This window comes from Antrostomus carolinensis, unplaced genomic scaffold (genome assembly GCF_000700745.2).
Source record: "Antrostomus carolinensis isolate BGI_N321 unplaced genomic scaffold, ASM70074v2 scaffold22332, whole genome shotgun sequence".
In the NCBI taxonomy this organism is placed as follows: domain Eukaryota; kingdom Metazoa; phylum Chordata; class Aves; order Caprimulgiformes; family Caprimulgidae; genus Antrostomus; species Antrostomus carolinensis.
Window position 1 is genome coordinate 2,540 of NW_010299279.1, and position 16,272 is coordinate 18,811.

General features: G+C 41.1%; 1 protein-coding gene across 1 annotated transcript in view; it reads left to right on the forward strand.

Annotated features, from left to right (window-relative positions):
• Positions 1 to 2,795: 2,795 nt before the first annotated feature.
• FLT3 (fms related receptor tyrosine kinase 3) overlaps positions 2,796 to 16,272 on the forward strand; it is a gene marked incomplete at its 5' end in the record, with an annotated part of 30,436 nt that continues 16,959 nt past the window's right edge. The window contains 8 exons of the mRNA XM_010162750.1: positions 2,796 to 2,920; positions 4,637 to 4,839; positions 5,631 to 5,746; positions 8,064 to 8,181; positions 9,054 to 9,190; positions 9,806 to 9,945; positions 10,026 to 10,179; positions 14,488 to 14,653. Of these exons, the coding sequence (XP_010161052.1) occupies positions 2,796 to 2,920; positions 4,637 to 4,839; positions 5,631 to 5,746; positions 8,064 to 8,181; positions 9,054 to 9,190; positions 9,806 to 9,945; positions 10,026 to 10,179; positions 14,488 to 14,653 (1,159 nt within the window). The remainder of the gene's footprint in view (positions 2,921 to 4,636; positions 4,840 to 5,630; positions 5,747 to 8,063; positions 8,182 to 9,053; positions 9,191 to 9,805; positions 9,946 to 10,025; positions 10,180 to 14,487; positions 14,654 to 16,272) is intronic.

Sequence of the window (16,272 nt, forward strand, 5' to 3'; positions counted from 1 at the left end):
ATAAAGGCAGAGGACAGCAATGACAAGTTCTATCAGTTAACGGGACAAGGAGCCCAAGTTTTTCCTATGCATAAGGGTGTCAGGGTGCTCACTACTCTCTCTTCCAGCACATACTCCCACATACTGTCCTTCACAGATGCAGTTCCAGCTCATCAGACACTTTATTTGCATGTCTCACTCACAGTCTGGTTGCTACATCTGTCTGCTTCTGCCTACCTCTTAGCTGCAAATCTTTTCCCTGTTGGTGTTCAAATGCATCTTTCCCTTTCCGACTACAGCGTTGGGCATCCTGCTAACAAGGCGATGTGAGCAAAGAGGAGTAAAGCCAGGGATAAATTGGCTCAGCTTGCATGGTCAGAAGCTAGAACGATTTGCAGATCAGAAAGCTGGATTGAGGGAATGCTCAACAGGCCGAATGAGTTGAACTCTTGAGGTCATATTTTCAGGTGGTTTCAGCTGGTGTGTCTTGGAAATCAGTGGGTGTAGGTGGGTTTCCATCAGCTAAGCCCCTGGCTGTGAGTCTGTCAAATGGTCTCTGGTTTGAAAAATGTGAAAGGTAAAGTGGTCAACAAACAAACAGAAGTGGAAAAAGCTGAGCAGAGAAGGACTTGGTGACAGGCTAGTGGGAGGGCTGGAAACCTGGGTTGCATCGATGGGGAGGAGTTCAGCATGCTTGGTGTAGATACCTAATGCATACCCACCTTTCAGCTACCCTCTGGCACTCACTGTCGTAACATGTGCCAACATTATCTTTATAGCAAATAGAGGGATACACGTCTCCACAAAGAAGTCCTGTTCACCTTTCTTAGGGATCACAGACAGACAGACAGGATCTTCCTCAGAGGTCTGCAAAAGCAAACCATTGCCTGTATATACTGTGGAAAGGTGGCACCCAAAATGAATGTACGTTAGGTGCCTGAATGAGAAGGACTCAGTCTTAATCCATGGTTGCCAAGAGGGCTGAGAAGAGGTTGTCGAAGTGTTGCCAGCTTGGAGCACAGGCAACTGCACAAGGGACAAACATCAAAGAGGAGATAGCAGCAACTCTTGCTCGTTTCTGCCTTCTTCCAGTTTTGCTCTTTCCATCACCTTCAGAAACAGTCTCATTACTTTCATACTCTAAGCACATCCTGATTTATTTATGTTTTTTTCCTCCATTCAACTTTGCACCTTTATTTCAAATAATCTCAGCAGCTGAGGAAAAAAAAAAAAAAGGAAAATTAAAAACCCCAAGACCTGAGGGCAGAAATTTTCCAGGTCACCAAGAGAGAGATGTTATTTTATGATTCAGTGCTTATTTGTACTGTTGAGGGCTGGCTTTAAGAACTTAATGGAAATCAAACACATTTCACCCAGCCAGTTGTGAAGTCTTACTTCTGTTTTTCTTGTTTATGTGCAACAGTGGGGACATGGTTACTATAGAGCTCCTTTAAGGCTAAAAGGTGACTTTTCAAGCTGCAGTCCCTGCAGAAAGGCTCATATGAAGCATTCCAGAGAGACCATGCCTTTGAGGCACCAGAAGCTTTCCTACACTGCTCCTTATGCATAAGGACAATGACATTTGCTCCTCCTGCCAGGGCTGGGAGCTGGCAAGTGAGCTGCCCTGGCTGTATAGGCTCCTGGGGCATGACAGAGGTATGGAGGAGGGAGAGGGCAGGAAAAAGCCGTGAGCTTACTCTTCCTCGCCTTCCACTTCCTGCATCTGCTTTCCTCAAAAGAGTGGGAATTGCTGCCTTGTTTGCTTTCCAGAGGGGAAAAAGCACAAGGCTGTGAATGGCAGCTCAAGGGAAGAAGCATCTAACCTGGCATTCATGGTGAGCTGCTGGTTTGCAAAAATCCACATCAGGAAGGCTCAAGAGAGTCTCATGCCAGATCAACTACAGACTGTCCTGAAGAGAAGGGAAAGGGAAGACTAGATCTTGGGTCCTTGGATGAACTGAGTGTGAGATCTAGAGGCAAGTTGGAGGACTTTATCTTGCTCTTGCTCTGAGCAGGAGTGAGAGGTGCTTGGGGAGTGTTTCTGACCTGGATAACTCCTTAGTGCCAATGGGAGGGATGTTGCATGATAATCCTCAGGCTCACAATGGGCAAATGCTGGCTTGCAGCTGCAGGGTTTGGAGCTGCAGGGCCCTTCCAGAGACACTGATGCAGAAATGAGCTGCAAGAGGGAGCCTGTGTTTTGTAACATGGTTTCTAAAGGAACCTCCATAACAAATAGAGTCTTTTGTCTTTAGACATTTTCTGCAAAATTATGGAACATACTTATAATGTGTGATGTATCTGTGCTTTTGAAAGTTTCTCTGAAAAGTGCTTTCACTCACAATCACTTCCAATACACAAACCATAGAATCACCTAGTTCCAACCCCCCTGCCATGAGCAGGGACACCTTCCACTAGACCAGGTTGCTCAAAGCCTCATCCAACCTGGCCTTGAACACTTCCAGGGAGGGGGCATCCACAGCTTTTCTGGACAACCTGTTCCAGTGTCTCACCAACCTCACAGTAAAGAATTTCTTCCTAATATCTAATCTAAACCTACCCTCTTCCAGTTTACAGCCATTACCCCTTGTCCTACACTACCTGCTCTTGTAAAAAGTCCCTCCCCAGCTTTCTTGTAGGCCCCCTACCAATGCAGAGTTTGCAAATACAGATTATATATTTGCATATTCCTTTTGCCTTGTTTTTAAAAAAGATTAATCTTTCTACAGTTTTGTTGTATTTTATTTTTATTAAAATTATTATCCCTGGCCAGAGAAATAGACATGATTACATTGTTTTCTATTTCTGTTTTACAGTTCTTGTTATGACAGCAGTTACTTTCACATCTGCAATGAATCAAAATACATCTGAAATTATGTGTGTGTCTATCAGCCACAAGAATGAAGCTTCAGGAACACCAGAAGTGTCCATATCTCCTAAGGTAGTCTAACAGAGAATGAGTTGCTTATAAAATATGCCAGTCCATTCCAGAAATACCTTCCCAGAAGCTCAACATCCTAAATCTATAGGCTGTGGGGATTCACAAGGCTGTGATGTGAAGCAGTGGCCATATACAGCCACAGCTGAATGCCTGCCTGTGCGTGTGTGTGTGTGCCACAGCTGCTGGGACTGATGGGACACTGCACTGCCCTTTATTCCCACCCCCAAACCCATAAATCTTTACCTGATCTAAACTTCAATTGAAATGCCAAAACTGGATAGGGAATCAAATATGAATTTTTTTTCTTCTCTTCTGACCCCAAGTCTTGAAATGGCAGAGGTGGTGCAACTAAATTATCATAGAATCATAGAATCATAGAATCACAGAATGGTTTGGGTTGGAAGGGACCTTAAAGATCATCCAGTTCCACCCCCCCTGAAATCAGCAGGGACACCTTCCACTAGATCAGGTTACTCAGAGCCTCATCCAACCTGGCCTTTGCTGCTTCCGTTAAACATTATAAAGAAGCTGAGACCTACAATTAAAATATTTCCTGAGGATTCTTGTTTCAAGACAGTCTTACAAAAACTTTTTCATTCCTGGACAAATCTCAGCAACTGATCTAGTTGAAGATGTCCCTGCTTGCTGCAGGAGTGTTGGACTAGATGACTTTTAAAGGTCCTTTCCAGCCCAAACCATTCTATGATTCTATGAAATAAAACAATAATTTGGATAAAAAATTAAGGTATACTGGTCAAAGCTGTGCTGTCCTTGTATCAGACAATGCAGAATATGGCTGTTATCTCTAGATACTTCTCAGATCAAGGGAAGGGATAAAGAAAGAACAAGAAATGAGAAGAACCAACTGGCCATGCACAGCATGGGACAAAGAATGCCATGAACTCTGTCCTTTCATAAACTTCCACTAAATAAATTTCACTCACCAAATTAAGGGAGACATTTAGAGCTACTCTTCAGATGGAGCTGTTTACTTGCCACCTTTTGCTGCAACCAAGCCTAGAGACTCATCAATCTATTGGGTCGATGGCTTTCAGAATGACTGTGGAGTGTTCTCTTTCTGATTGCTATTCTCCTTTAGCTGTATGCAGTGGTGAGGAAATTAAAAGTGTGAATGCACTCAGCCCCAACATTATCTACCTAGTAAAGCCCCCAAGGAGTTGAGGAGCAGCCCAGCCAGATGCTGCAATGACAAGCAGTGGGTTGCTAAAAAAAAATAATATTCTGGCCCTGCCATTGCCTTGAGGTTGCAAACAGAAAGGTTGTTTTATAGTTCTCTATCTTCCTATGGTTCTACATGAAAGAAAACAAAAATGAGAGTAGAGAATAGCCTATATCACTAAGGGAAATTACATTGTTTCTGGCTAAAATTGTTCTGTGATGTCTGTCGAGAGAACAGAAATTAACCAATTCAACAGGAATCGTGTAATATTTCCTCATGCAGTAAAATTCAACATATTTATGAACACGTTTGACAGCAGAAATGAAAAAAAAACACCAAAACCAAAACCAGACAAAATGAAGGTATAATTAAGGTGGTGTTTCAGTATAATTTGTATTCATATTTGCACATTACAAGGCACTATTAATTTATGAAAGCTTTTCCAGAAGAGCATCCTTTAAAAATATTTGAATGCAAAAAAGCAAATAAAGCTAGTTGCTAACAAGTACATAACAATCTGTCCTCTTGCACTGCAGATTTCTAACATATGGGAAGACCTTGGGTGTTATTTGAATTGCCAAGGCACAGAGAACATCTATGAACCAACTAAAAATCTGGAAGTCAATGTGTTTGAAGATATTGAATTAAGAGTGATAATGAATATTTCAGAGATCATTTCATGTTTTTGGTTCTTTAAAGAGAGCAAAGCTTGTAAAGCTTCATTAGACTCACAGAATCGGTAAGTCAAGGGATGTACTGGATCAAAGAACATTTAAGAGACCATTTCTTTTAGGATGCAAATGGAATATTTTCTGTGACTGTGTTTGCATTTATTCTCATGTTATACATCATCTTTTAAAATATTCTAATCTTTCTTAACTGTTGTCACCTGTCAGCACATTGCTGATTGTCATGTAGACACATATGCACATATGAAACTTAAAGCCAAGAACAGTTTGAAATCAGCTCATTCTTTTAATTTGTATAGCATCATGCATGGGGGTCTCCAGGGACTTTCTGACATTGACCAGTCTGAGCTTTGCAGAGCTCATGTGAGGCAAATATCATTATTTTATAGTCAAAGAAACTGAAGCATGGAGAATTATGTGGCTTGTTAGGGTCACACTGCAGATCACAAAGAACACCAGCAAAAGCAGCCACATTCTCGCAGCTAAACCTGGGCTGGAACCTGAAGCTGGATTATTGCCTCCCCCTGTAAAACATGTGGGATGAGACTGTAGGTAAAGCATTTCCCTGTGGACCTCCCCAGCTGTCTTAAGCTCAGGAAGTCCATCCTTCCCAATGCTTGGTGTTAAGCATGTGCTTGTGTACCTTCAGTTGTAAGTTCCTACGCATTGTTTGTGTAGGAAGATACATGATGAAAACACTTCAGGTTGAAGAGCATTATGTAAATAACAAATACTAGTATCTCTGAAGTGTTTTTGCAAGAGCTAAAGAGCTAACATTTTATTGTGTCTGTTGTATATCACCTTCTCGATTACAAATACAGCTTTATTTTCCATTTTATAGATATGTCACATCTTTGGCTTTTTCCCACATAAAAGAAGCACAAGCTGGAAAATACACCCTCTCAGTTATAAGTAAAACTGGCAATTACACAGTAGTTGTGCCTGTTCTCATCCGAAGTAAGTATATCTCAGATGAAAGGGGTCACTCCATTCAAGTGGAGAGGCTCGAGTTCAGTCAGAGCAATGAAGTTCTCATGTGCTGCATTTCAAGCGTCTTTCTAGATTTGCATATGACTTGGAGTTGTCTTCAGAGACTGAAGTCAAAACCACAGACTGTGTGAGAGTCAGCTTTTGCTAGTCAATAAACCATGCAAATGAACAAATAAAGATGTAAATGCACGGCAGCCCTCTTCTCCCCCATGAGCAATTCCCCTCTTTGCAGAGGGACAAATCGAGTGTGGCTTTTCTGCACTCACAAAGCTCGCAGGCTACATTCGTTTGCTTGCATCTTAACCTATTTATTCTTGGTGTTGCTGGCTGAGCTGTTATTTGGACCAAATCAGGAAGGTGCTTTTTATATTATATTCTGGACTGTAGCTCTCGAAAGTCACTCCTTGTCCCACTCTGCCACCTCTCCGCCTGTGCCTGCCGCTGGGTCTCTGCACTTCTCACGCAGCTTTTCCTTTTTGATTCTGTGGGCAGCAAGAGGCAATAGGGAAGGGAAAAGACAAGGTCCTCTTCTCACTGTCAGACTTTATTTGTTTATTGGGTTTTAGGGTAAAACACATCAGTACTGCAGCTGCTTGGCACAAGGTTGTCTGAGAAGCTGAGATTTTAACTGCTGTGAAATGCTCATGACAGAGCATGTACGAGGTATGACTTTTTGAAAGGCTCACAGTGGGAGCAGATATGATCAAATTTTCTCAGGGACCACAAGAAACATCTTTGATGCAGAGAGAACTGCTGCAACAAAGTTCAAGCTTCTGTTTCTAAGTAGGGGTGTCCAAGAACATCTGAAAAAAAAACCAACCCACATTGACATGATTTTTTTTAACAGAAGAGCAATACCATATTATTTTTTCTCTAAAGGGCCAAATTTAAAGATTAAATTTAAAAATGTAAAAGGAATTTCAAAGAAATAAAACAAAACATCAATCCAAACATCTAAGACTGTCAAAGTTTGGACCAAACCCTTCCAGAGACAGGTTTAACAAGATACATCATTACTTGCTTTGTTTTTAATAAACTGTGACTAATCAACATTTTTTTATTCCTTCTTTATTTGGTTTTAAAGTGTTTCTTTTGTTTGATTTTTTTCTCTCTCAGGTGTCAGAATCATCACCTCTAGTCTCTCCTTGTTTTATATGAAGGCCTGTTGCATGTCTCAATTTTAATTTTAACAGCTTAATTGAGGGGACAGGGTATTAAATATTGAATTAAAAATTACCTTCTCTATATCAATTAGGCTTTAGAGGTAAAAAAAATTATTTCATGTGCAAGTGAGAGTAGTTTGAATAAAGATCTTTAAAGAACTAAAGTTTGAATAAAGATTGAGCAGTTCGATAAAGATCTTTTCCATATCAATTGCTTGGATTGAATTCTCTTTGCTCCTGTGAATCTAATATTATAATTACACCTCTCATAAAATCCTCCAGGCTAGATGTGAACCCTTCAACTGAGATGTGAATCTCTGTAAGTTAAAAAAACCTTCTAGTCCTAGCTTATAAGAGATAAATGAAGAAAGAAATTAAAAAGCCAGAAGTATTAATTTCACCTTAGCATGTCACCTTGCAGGCAATGGAAGTCTGACTCTAAAGAAAATGTCACTCTTCTGTGAGGAAGCTGTAATTTCATTGTAAGATGGCCAAAAATCAGATTCTGTGCTTTTCATTTTGTTCAAAGCTTTAGCAGTTTTAATACATTAGATTTTTGTGCTTAGTCTAAGTCTGTGCCTGTGTCTGTGGTTCAGGGGACTGGGAGTTGTCTAGGAACCTTTTCCCCCTGGGTTACAGGTATAGGATAGAGAAGTCTGCTGGTTATCAGAAGCCATTATCTCATTGTTTTCCATGGTGTATCTGATCTGACTGAGTAGTATGCAACATCCCATGTTGTGTAGAGCCTTTGTAGTCTCAACAGATACTCCACCAATGACCACAGAGCTTGGGATGTGATTTCGAAAGGTATCTGTGCTCCTGCCCAGTGAAATGAATAGCAACCACACCAAATTAACACCTTTCAGTATCAGTCTCAGGATTATCCTCTGGTCTATAGAGGCAGGCCTTTGATACATGGAAGCTGAGCATTTAGCAATCAAGACTGAAAAGCTCATGAGACCAACCCACAATATCCTTAGGGCAGAATCGTGTTCTATTCCCTCAGTATTGAAACCTCCTGAAACAAATTACAGCTCTGTAACTTCATGTACTATGAAATGAGCAAAACACTGTTTCAAAATTATTTCAGCATTCCTAATCATTTGCATGCTTTTTAACAGAGAAACCGGGCAAACCCTATTTCAGGAAAAGTGAAAAAACGGATGCTATCGAGTGCATATCTGAGAGCCACCCCCAGCCCTCTGTGGAGTGGATATTTTGCAAAACACCTGAAAAGAGGTATAGTGTATGTTTATATGCATGTGGAATCTCTAGATTGAAAGTTTACCAACTTCTGAAGAAGAAGGGGGAGGCTTTGTACTGCTCAGTGTGCCTAGTGAGCTGGGGTGATAACTGAAGAGCTTTTGGGTCAGAATTTTTGCAGACAGGCTCTGCTGGGTTGCACACCCATGTACTGTTTGAAAACCTGTGTCTGCATGATCTGCTGTTGGAGTGCTGCAGCACATTTTTCTTAAAAATTTTGGCTGTTCTGCTCTTTTGGAAACTGTCAGCTCTTGGCTTGGAAAAGGTATTCCAGATTCTAGTATTTTGATGTCACCAGTGCAAATCAAAGGTATCACGTTCCCCTCTAGTTTTTCACTTTTTTTTTTTTTAGTGTGAACACATTATATATGGGAAGATGTTACAAAGAAACATAATTTTCTGAGTTAAATTATATTTTTTTCCATTCCACTAACATATGAAGTTGTTTCTATTAATAGTGGGAATAATGCCTTTCTCACAACATGGCAGTTTGGGATCTGGATCTTGTAACAACCTCTGGGCTTACATCAGCTCCCACCACTAGGAATTCCAAGCTGTGATGTGAAAGTTCAGCCTCTGTGATTTCACTCTTGTCCAGATTTTAGTCACAGCATTATCTGTCTATGAGCCAGTTTGAGCATATTCAGGTCATTTCAATTCATATTTCTGCCCAAACTGTGACATTCTTATTTTCTTATCTTTACCTTTCCCAGTTCCTTTTTATTCAGCTAGGTAATACCTAATTTTCCCACTATTGTTTGCATATTCTCATGGCTTGGAGAGTTATCAGATTTATTTGCTTGAGGTTAACCAAATGAGTCAATGAATAATTGTGCTTGTAATTGCAGTTGCCCTGATAAAATACTTGAAGAAACTGGGGAAATAGATGGCATACAGAAGGTACAACATGAATTATTTCAAACTTATATATGGTGCTGTGCAGTTAATGACCTGGGCAGAGAATGCACCAGCCTCTTTACAATAGGTAACTTCCCTCTAAAGTCTACTTACATGCAGGCTGGATCCTGCCACTGAAGTTAGTTGCACTGCTTGTCTGAATGCGCTTCCTGGGCTAAGCTACTTGTTTGTAGTCACTGTAACAAATCTAACAGTGAATATGATTGCTCTGTCTCATGTTTTACACTAAACTCTAACAGCTATTTGTGATCTCTCTAAAAAATGTCTTGCCCTTCTACATTTGCTAAATATCTATTAACTTTTTCTTCATGCTTTTAGAACTGTGTTGCAGGGATATGCTCTTCAAAGTGTTCTCAAATATGTACATTTATAAATAATCAGAAATTCATATGTAAATTCAGGTTTTTTGGGGTTTTTTTAAATAAACCTGACCTGAGCTAAGCTCTGTGTTGAACTGTGCCCTATAGATATCTTGTAAATGATGACAAAATTTCATTTGAGACATCCAAACCCATAAAATTTACTGATTTCATAATTAATGAGTAATTTTCCCAAATTCTATTTATCTTTACGATGTAAGAATGGATGTCTATACAGCATTAGAAGAAAAAATGTTGATCTAACTGAGCATTTTTCCAGCCAAAGTGACAGTTGTTTCAGCGACTATGTTTTGATTTTGTAGATTTAAATGAAAGACAATCAGCACCTTTACCTGAATTACTTCTTAAAGTTGGGGAACCATTGCTGATCAGATGCAGAGCTGTTCACCATAATTATAAATTCAGAATAAAATTATCTTTTGAAAACAAAGAAATCAAGCAGGTAAGAAGACAGGGCATATTTTAAAATAGATAATATTGGCACTGTCAACTGATTAAACAGGAATTTCTGTTGAAAACTAGGATCACCAGTTTGAAGGATTAGAATATCAAACAGATCACTCAGCGATTCGGATCCAGTACGCCTTTGCTTCAGCAGCAGGAAGAAGCGAGAGTGGACTTTATACCTGTTCTTCTACTGTTCATCCGAATCAAACTGCTTTGGTTACAGTTTTAGGTAATTCCAACCCCCAGTGTTAATTTTGTCCCTCGGTTGGTTGTTTCACTTTTATTTCCACGTGGCAGTTCCTTGCTTGCAGGTATGCAGTGTACATTTATAGTTCCTTTTCTAAGGAAAAACTCTGTTTGCCAAGAGATTAATCTGAATTGAGTCATTCTGGTACTTGAAGATAATCAACCTTTTCTATATATTGTTTTTCAAATAATTCCCATTAAAAGGCAGTGCTTTCAGAGGTGAAGTGAAATTAAATATCACTTGATACTTGGTCGAACAGACCAACCCCCACCTCTCTACCTTCAGGTAGTTGTAGAGAGTGAGAAGGTATCCCCTCAGCCTCCTTTTCTCCAGCCTAAACAACCCCAATTCTCTCAGCCGTTCCTCATAAGACCTGTGCTCCAGACCCTTCACCAGCTTCACTGCCCTTCTCTGGACACGCTCCAGCACCTCCATGTCCATCTTGTAGTGAGGGGCCCAAAACTGAACACAGTACTTGAGTTGCGGCCTCATCAGTGCTGAGTACAGGGGCACAATCACTTCCCTGGTCCTGCTGGCCACACTATTCCTGGTACAGGCCAGGATGCCGTTGGCCTTCTTGGCCACCTGTGCACACTGCTGGCTCATGTTCAGCCGGCTGTCGAGCAATACCCCGAGGTCCCTCTCTGCCCAGCAGCTCTCCAGCCACTCCTCCCCCAGCCTGTAGCGCTGCCAGGGGTTGTTGTGGCCACAGTGCAGAACAAGGCATTTGGCCTTATTGAAACTCATGCAATTGGTCCTGGCCCATTGATCCAGCCTGTCCAGGTCCCTCTACAGAGCCTCCCTACCCTCAAGCAGATCAACACTTCACCCAGCTTGGTGTTGTCTGCAAACTTACTGAGGGTGTACTAGATCCCCTCGTCCAGATCATTGATAAAGGTGTTAAATGGGAGTGGCCCCAGTACTGATCCCTGGGGAGCACCACTGGTGACTTGACAACAACTGGATTTAACTCCATTCACCACAACTCTTTGGCCACAGCCATCCAGACAATTTTTTACCAGCAAAGTATATGCCCATTTAAGCCATGAGCGTCCAGTTTCTCCAGGAGAATGCTGTAGGAAATGGTGTCAAAGGCTTTGCTAAAGTCCAGACAACATCCACAGCCTTTCCTTCATCCACTAAGCAGGTGACCGTGTTGTAGAAGGAGATCAGGTTAGTCAAGGAAACCTCATTCCATTTAAGCAACCTGTTGATTTAAGACACAGTGGTGTTGAAGTTAGTCCAGAACAGTCTCAACTGCAAACCTTGTTTCTCAGATGGAAATAATGGACAAATAAGCATAAGTCTGTGAATAAGGCATAAAAAGGAAAGGTGTAGTCAGGACTGTATTGCTGGAGTAGGCACTGGGAGTAGTTTTCTGACTGGTGTGGCTGGGGGTGGGGGCTGTAGGCCACTGTAGCCCTGAGAACAAGACTCTCAGAAGCACTCACCACATGTTTGACCTTAGATGTAGTTGCTCTCAGAGTTTACACCACCTAGGCTAGGAATGGTAGGAAGTGAGAATACTTGCCCCAGTCTCTTCAGAAATTACTTTCCCAGTGCAATATCCTCTTTTCAGTCTCTGCCTACCACTGAACAGGAAGTTCTGTTACCATTTACAATAAATGAGTACGATACCTGGACATTTTTTCTACAAATGTCTTAGTAAAGAGGAAGGTAGGGGTGAAGGGGTGGTATAGAGGTAGGGCGAGATCTTTCTCAGTGCTGATGCCCACAGAAATAGTGGCTACTTGGATCCATAAACTATCAGGTGTCACATTAAAAGGGGATCTTTGAATCACTGTCCCTGGAAGACTGTATTTCCGAGTGGGGTATTTTTGACAGGGGTATGCCAAGCTACAATGATTGTCTGTGCCCTCTTTAATACCCCTTATGCCAACCAAACTTCTGAGGCCTCACTGGCTTTGCTGATGAAAAAATCTGTTCTTTTACTTACATGGTGGATTAAAGTGGGGGATACCTAGCTAACAGACATACTTCCCCCTCCAGTGTTATACAGGGACATCCTGTGCTTCTGATCCACCTCAGCTTTTAGTGTAGTGTAATAATGACAACTATTGTTGGTGTGAATTTGTGCTAGCATCCCAGGTTCAATTTCAGCAGTGATACAGATTTCACTCAGTTGTCCATGTCGTAGAGTAGCAGTTTCTGAAATTATCAGTGTCCTACCTTTAAACCATCACAGTGCATGAGTCAATACCCATAGCTACACTGGGAATGGTCATGATGTAACCTAACCAAGAGAAAACTGATTTGGTTGGCACATACTGCATTGCCTGGGGAGCCTGGCTAGCATAGCTACATTGATGGGTGGTCTTCTAATCTCTAATAACGCCTTGCAGACAGACAGCTCTGGTTTGCTCTTTGGTAATTGATACTTCACCAACTTATCCCATCTTGTGTAGCTGATCAGGTCAGGCAGGGTGGTTAGGCCACTGTAAAGCTCAACAGAGGTCATACCAACAGCTGCAGCTGCAAGGCTCTGTTTCTGCAGTTCTGAGACTCAGTTTCCACCAGTCTTGAACAAGGAATTTTGATGCATATTCGCAAGCTATTTTGAAACACGTTTGGTTTAAAGCAACAAATAGATAAATACAATAAATACAGAGACATTAAAGCTTTGATTCCAGACTCAAGAGTTTCATCTCATCTCTCTGTATCATTACTAAATAATCATGGTCACTGTTTCTCTGGCATAAATACACTTAAACCTCCCAAAAAATGATAAGTCAAGCAATGATGTGCTATTTTCTTTCTCCTTCAAGAAAAAACCTCCTTTTTCTGAGTTCTTTTCCAGAGAAATGACATATGCTGCTCCAAGGTCCCTCTGTGAACTCTGGAAAAAGCCTTTACTCTTGGCTGGTTGTGTTGTTAACAGTACACACAGAATGACCTTCTGCCTGGAAGGATGCTGTCCAAAGGATCATTCAAAAGATGAAGGTTCCATTTATAAAACCAATAAGCCTTTAATATAAAAAAGTAGGAGAACAATCATAAAAGGAATTGCTTCTTGTTTTTAAATATTGAATTTTTTGTGGTTTATATGGGGCTTTCTAGATAGTATTTTTTAAACCAGTAAGCTAGATAGAGATAAAACATGCCAAGCAGAATATAGGATTACAACCAGAAGAAAAACACTCAAAAGGAAAAACGCAGTCCATCAATATTTCTGCAGTGCAGTTTTTCAACATGTGGCTGATTAAACACTAGTACAAGTTTCCCAGAGATTGTAAAGTCTACTTCCTTGGAGATACCCAAACTCAACTGGACATGGCTCTGAGCAACCTCATCTAGTTGGACCTGCTCTGAGCAGGAGCTGGACTAGACATCTCCAGAGATCTCTTCCAATGTATGTGATGAAATGATTTTTACAGAGCTGATACCAGCTCCACTGATGCCTTTAAGACAGCCTCCTCCCACATGTGTCTGCTGTTCAGTCTCTTTGGATGGGATTAATTTCACTTCATGAGACATCTTGCCCCAGAAATTACTTTGGTTCCCTCAGCAGTCAGTGTCAAGAAACAGATATTTCCAGAAGCACCTTTGTTATCTTCTATTTTAGAATGGGATACATGTGGACATGCCTGTTTCATTCCACAGAGTTTATCAAAGGTCCAAACAAGTAGCTTAGGTGGGTCACTGAACTTCAGACAACTCCTCTAGGTGAAACTCATCCCACCCCAGCAGGGCAAGTACCAGCATCTCAGGTTCATGTGCGTCTTCAAAATACTTTTTCATGTTGCTCTTGTCTTGCATAAAATACATCTAATTTAGATGGAGAAATAAAAGAGCAGCTACAAGACTCATTTGCAAAATCTGCAGCTCATTTCAGTGCAGGAGAAACAACTACTATCGACATCTGATTATGCTGGTGGTGCCACCTGGTTTTGTCCCCTGTTAGAGGAAAGCCAGGAGATGCAGCTGTTAACACCTGGAACACACACCTAAAACAAACCAAATAAATAATGGTGTTGTTGGCCCTGTGGCTCTGTAGGATGGATGGGGGAGAAATGTTGGACCATTTTGGAAGAGCTTTCATCTGACCAAATATGCAACTTCAGCAGGCTTAGGTCATTTGTCTGCAGCCAAACACAGTGACATCATTTCTATACTATTTTGAAGCATTATCTTATTTTGATTAACAGGGTGCGTTCTGTGATGTAACTTTTTTTTGCTTGTGATAACCAAAATGAAAAACATACAGAAGTCAAAATTCCTTCATTAAGCAGTCCAACCTTTGTGGGTTGGTTTTGGTTTTTTTTTTTTCAGAAAAGGGATTTATAAATATAACCGACTCTAAAGAAAATTTTGAAATCGGTGAGGAAGAGTTCTGCTTCGAAGTTAACTTTACAGCATATCCACCAGTCAGATGCATGTGGTTATTTTCCCAAAAAACATTTCCATGTGAACAAAGTTACAGTATGGATGGACGCAGGTACTTTAATATTTTGGAATAACTTGATATAATAATGTTTCCTCTTTATGTCTTATTTGGGCTGCTCACTGTCCATGTTTTGTCCTCTTCTTATGTTTTTAAAATGTGGATGTGCCATGTAATTAAGCCATGTTAACAAACATTATTTTGGCTTCCAACAGCAATTCATGTAGATAACTTCTAGAATCATATTATTCTCCGTGTTATAATAAACGTTTTGTTAAGTTATGAATCTAGCAACCCTTTAGTTTATATACATTTTGCCATTCCCTTTCTCTCTGACATAATTTCTCAGTTACAGATCTGTTGCAGTTTTCATACCAGATCACAAGTTCCACATGTTCCTCTTTTGTCATCCTGTTCTTGATGATGTTCCCAGTGTCTTTCAAGCTGCTCAGATCAAATCCAGGGCTCTGTAGTTTCCCAGGCCACTGTTAAATCTGTTCGGCTCTGCCTGTGCCACAGAAACATACCGTTCTGCTCATTAGCCAGGTCATGTATTCTTCTGCTGCTGCAAAACATGTTTTGAATAAACCTGTTAGTTATCTACCTTTTCTGTTATTTCCTACAGTGAAGTTCTGGCATGAATCCTGTCTAAGGCTAATGTTTTCTCCATTCCCTAGGCTTTCTAATTCCTTGATAACATTATCTAATTTCCTTCAGAGTTTCTTTCAGAGGAGTCCCATTGCTTTCAAGGTAACAGCTCTTATTCACCTCAGTGAAAATAAAGCCAAGCTGCTCTTTTAAAGTTTTAGATTTAAAACCAAGCAGGACCTAGCAGTTAGTGTGCCTGCACTGATTTCTTCTCATGTTCTGAAAACCTCTCTTAGCATCTGCATAAAACTGTGTCACAGCCTTGAATACACTTCTTATTATTTCTTTCCTTGATATTTTGGTACACTCGATTTTATCTGCTAGCTTGTCAAGTCATCTTTGCAGCAAACTGGCCTTTTCATCTGCATTGGATGGTGTACTGGAGTCAGACCTTCACAAGGTTCAGAGACAGCTCAGTTCAGATTAGTAAATTGTCATCTCCTGGCAATGGCCACAGGAACTCTGTCCCCACTGATAAAGTGAGGGCTGCCAACAAACTTTGATACTGTTGGGTGGATGTTGGTGACTAATCTGCAATGCCTGACATGGGCTAGGCAGATCTGTTCTTTGTGGTCAGGACTGATTTTGGAAATGAGGTCTCAGGGGATGGCCATGAGCTCATCCTTGTCCCATAGGTTCCTCCCTCCAGCTGATAAGGCTGAGTTGATTTGCTTTGCAGCTGGTATGGACTTCTCACTGCTTTTAAGAGCAGGAGTCAGTTTTGCTTGGATGATTGACAGCTGGTGTAAATTCAATCCAGATAGGGAGAAGGTGATACAGACTGGGCCAACAATAACAATTTTGAGAACTCTTGAAACAGCCTAGGTGACCCTCATTAATCAGTAAGGTGCAGCTGCCGGTGGCCTGGGATTTGTGAGTCACTTCAGACAGGCTTTGCAGCACAGCAGTGGCGGTTGCTGGGGGCTGATCACCACCTGCCGGAGGCAGACAAGTCCAGCCTCTGTCCCCGGAGCAGCTTAGCCACCACGACCACTGCCACGGCCACGGTCATGGCCATGCCTCAC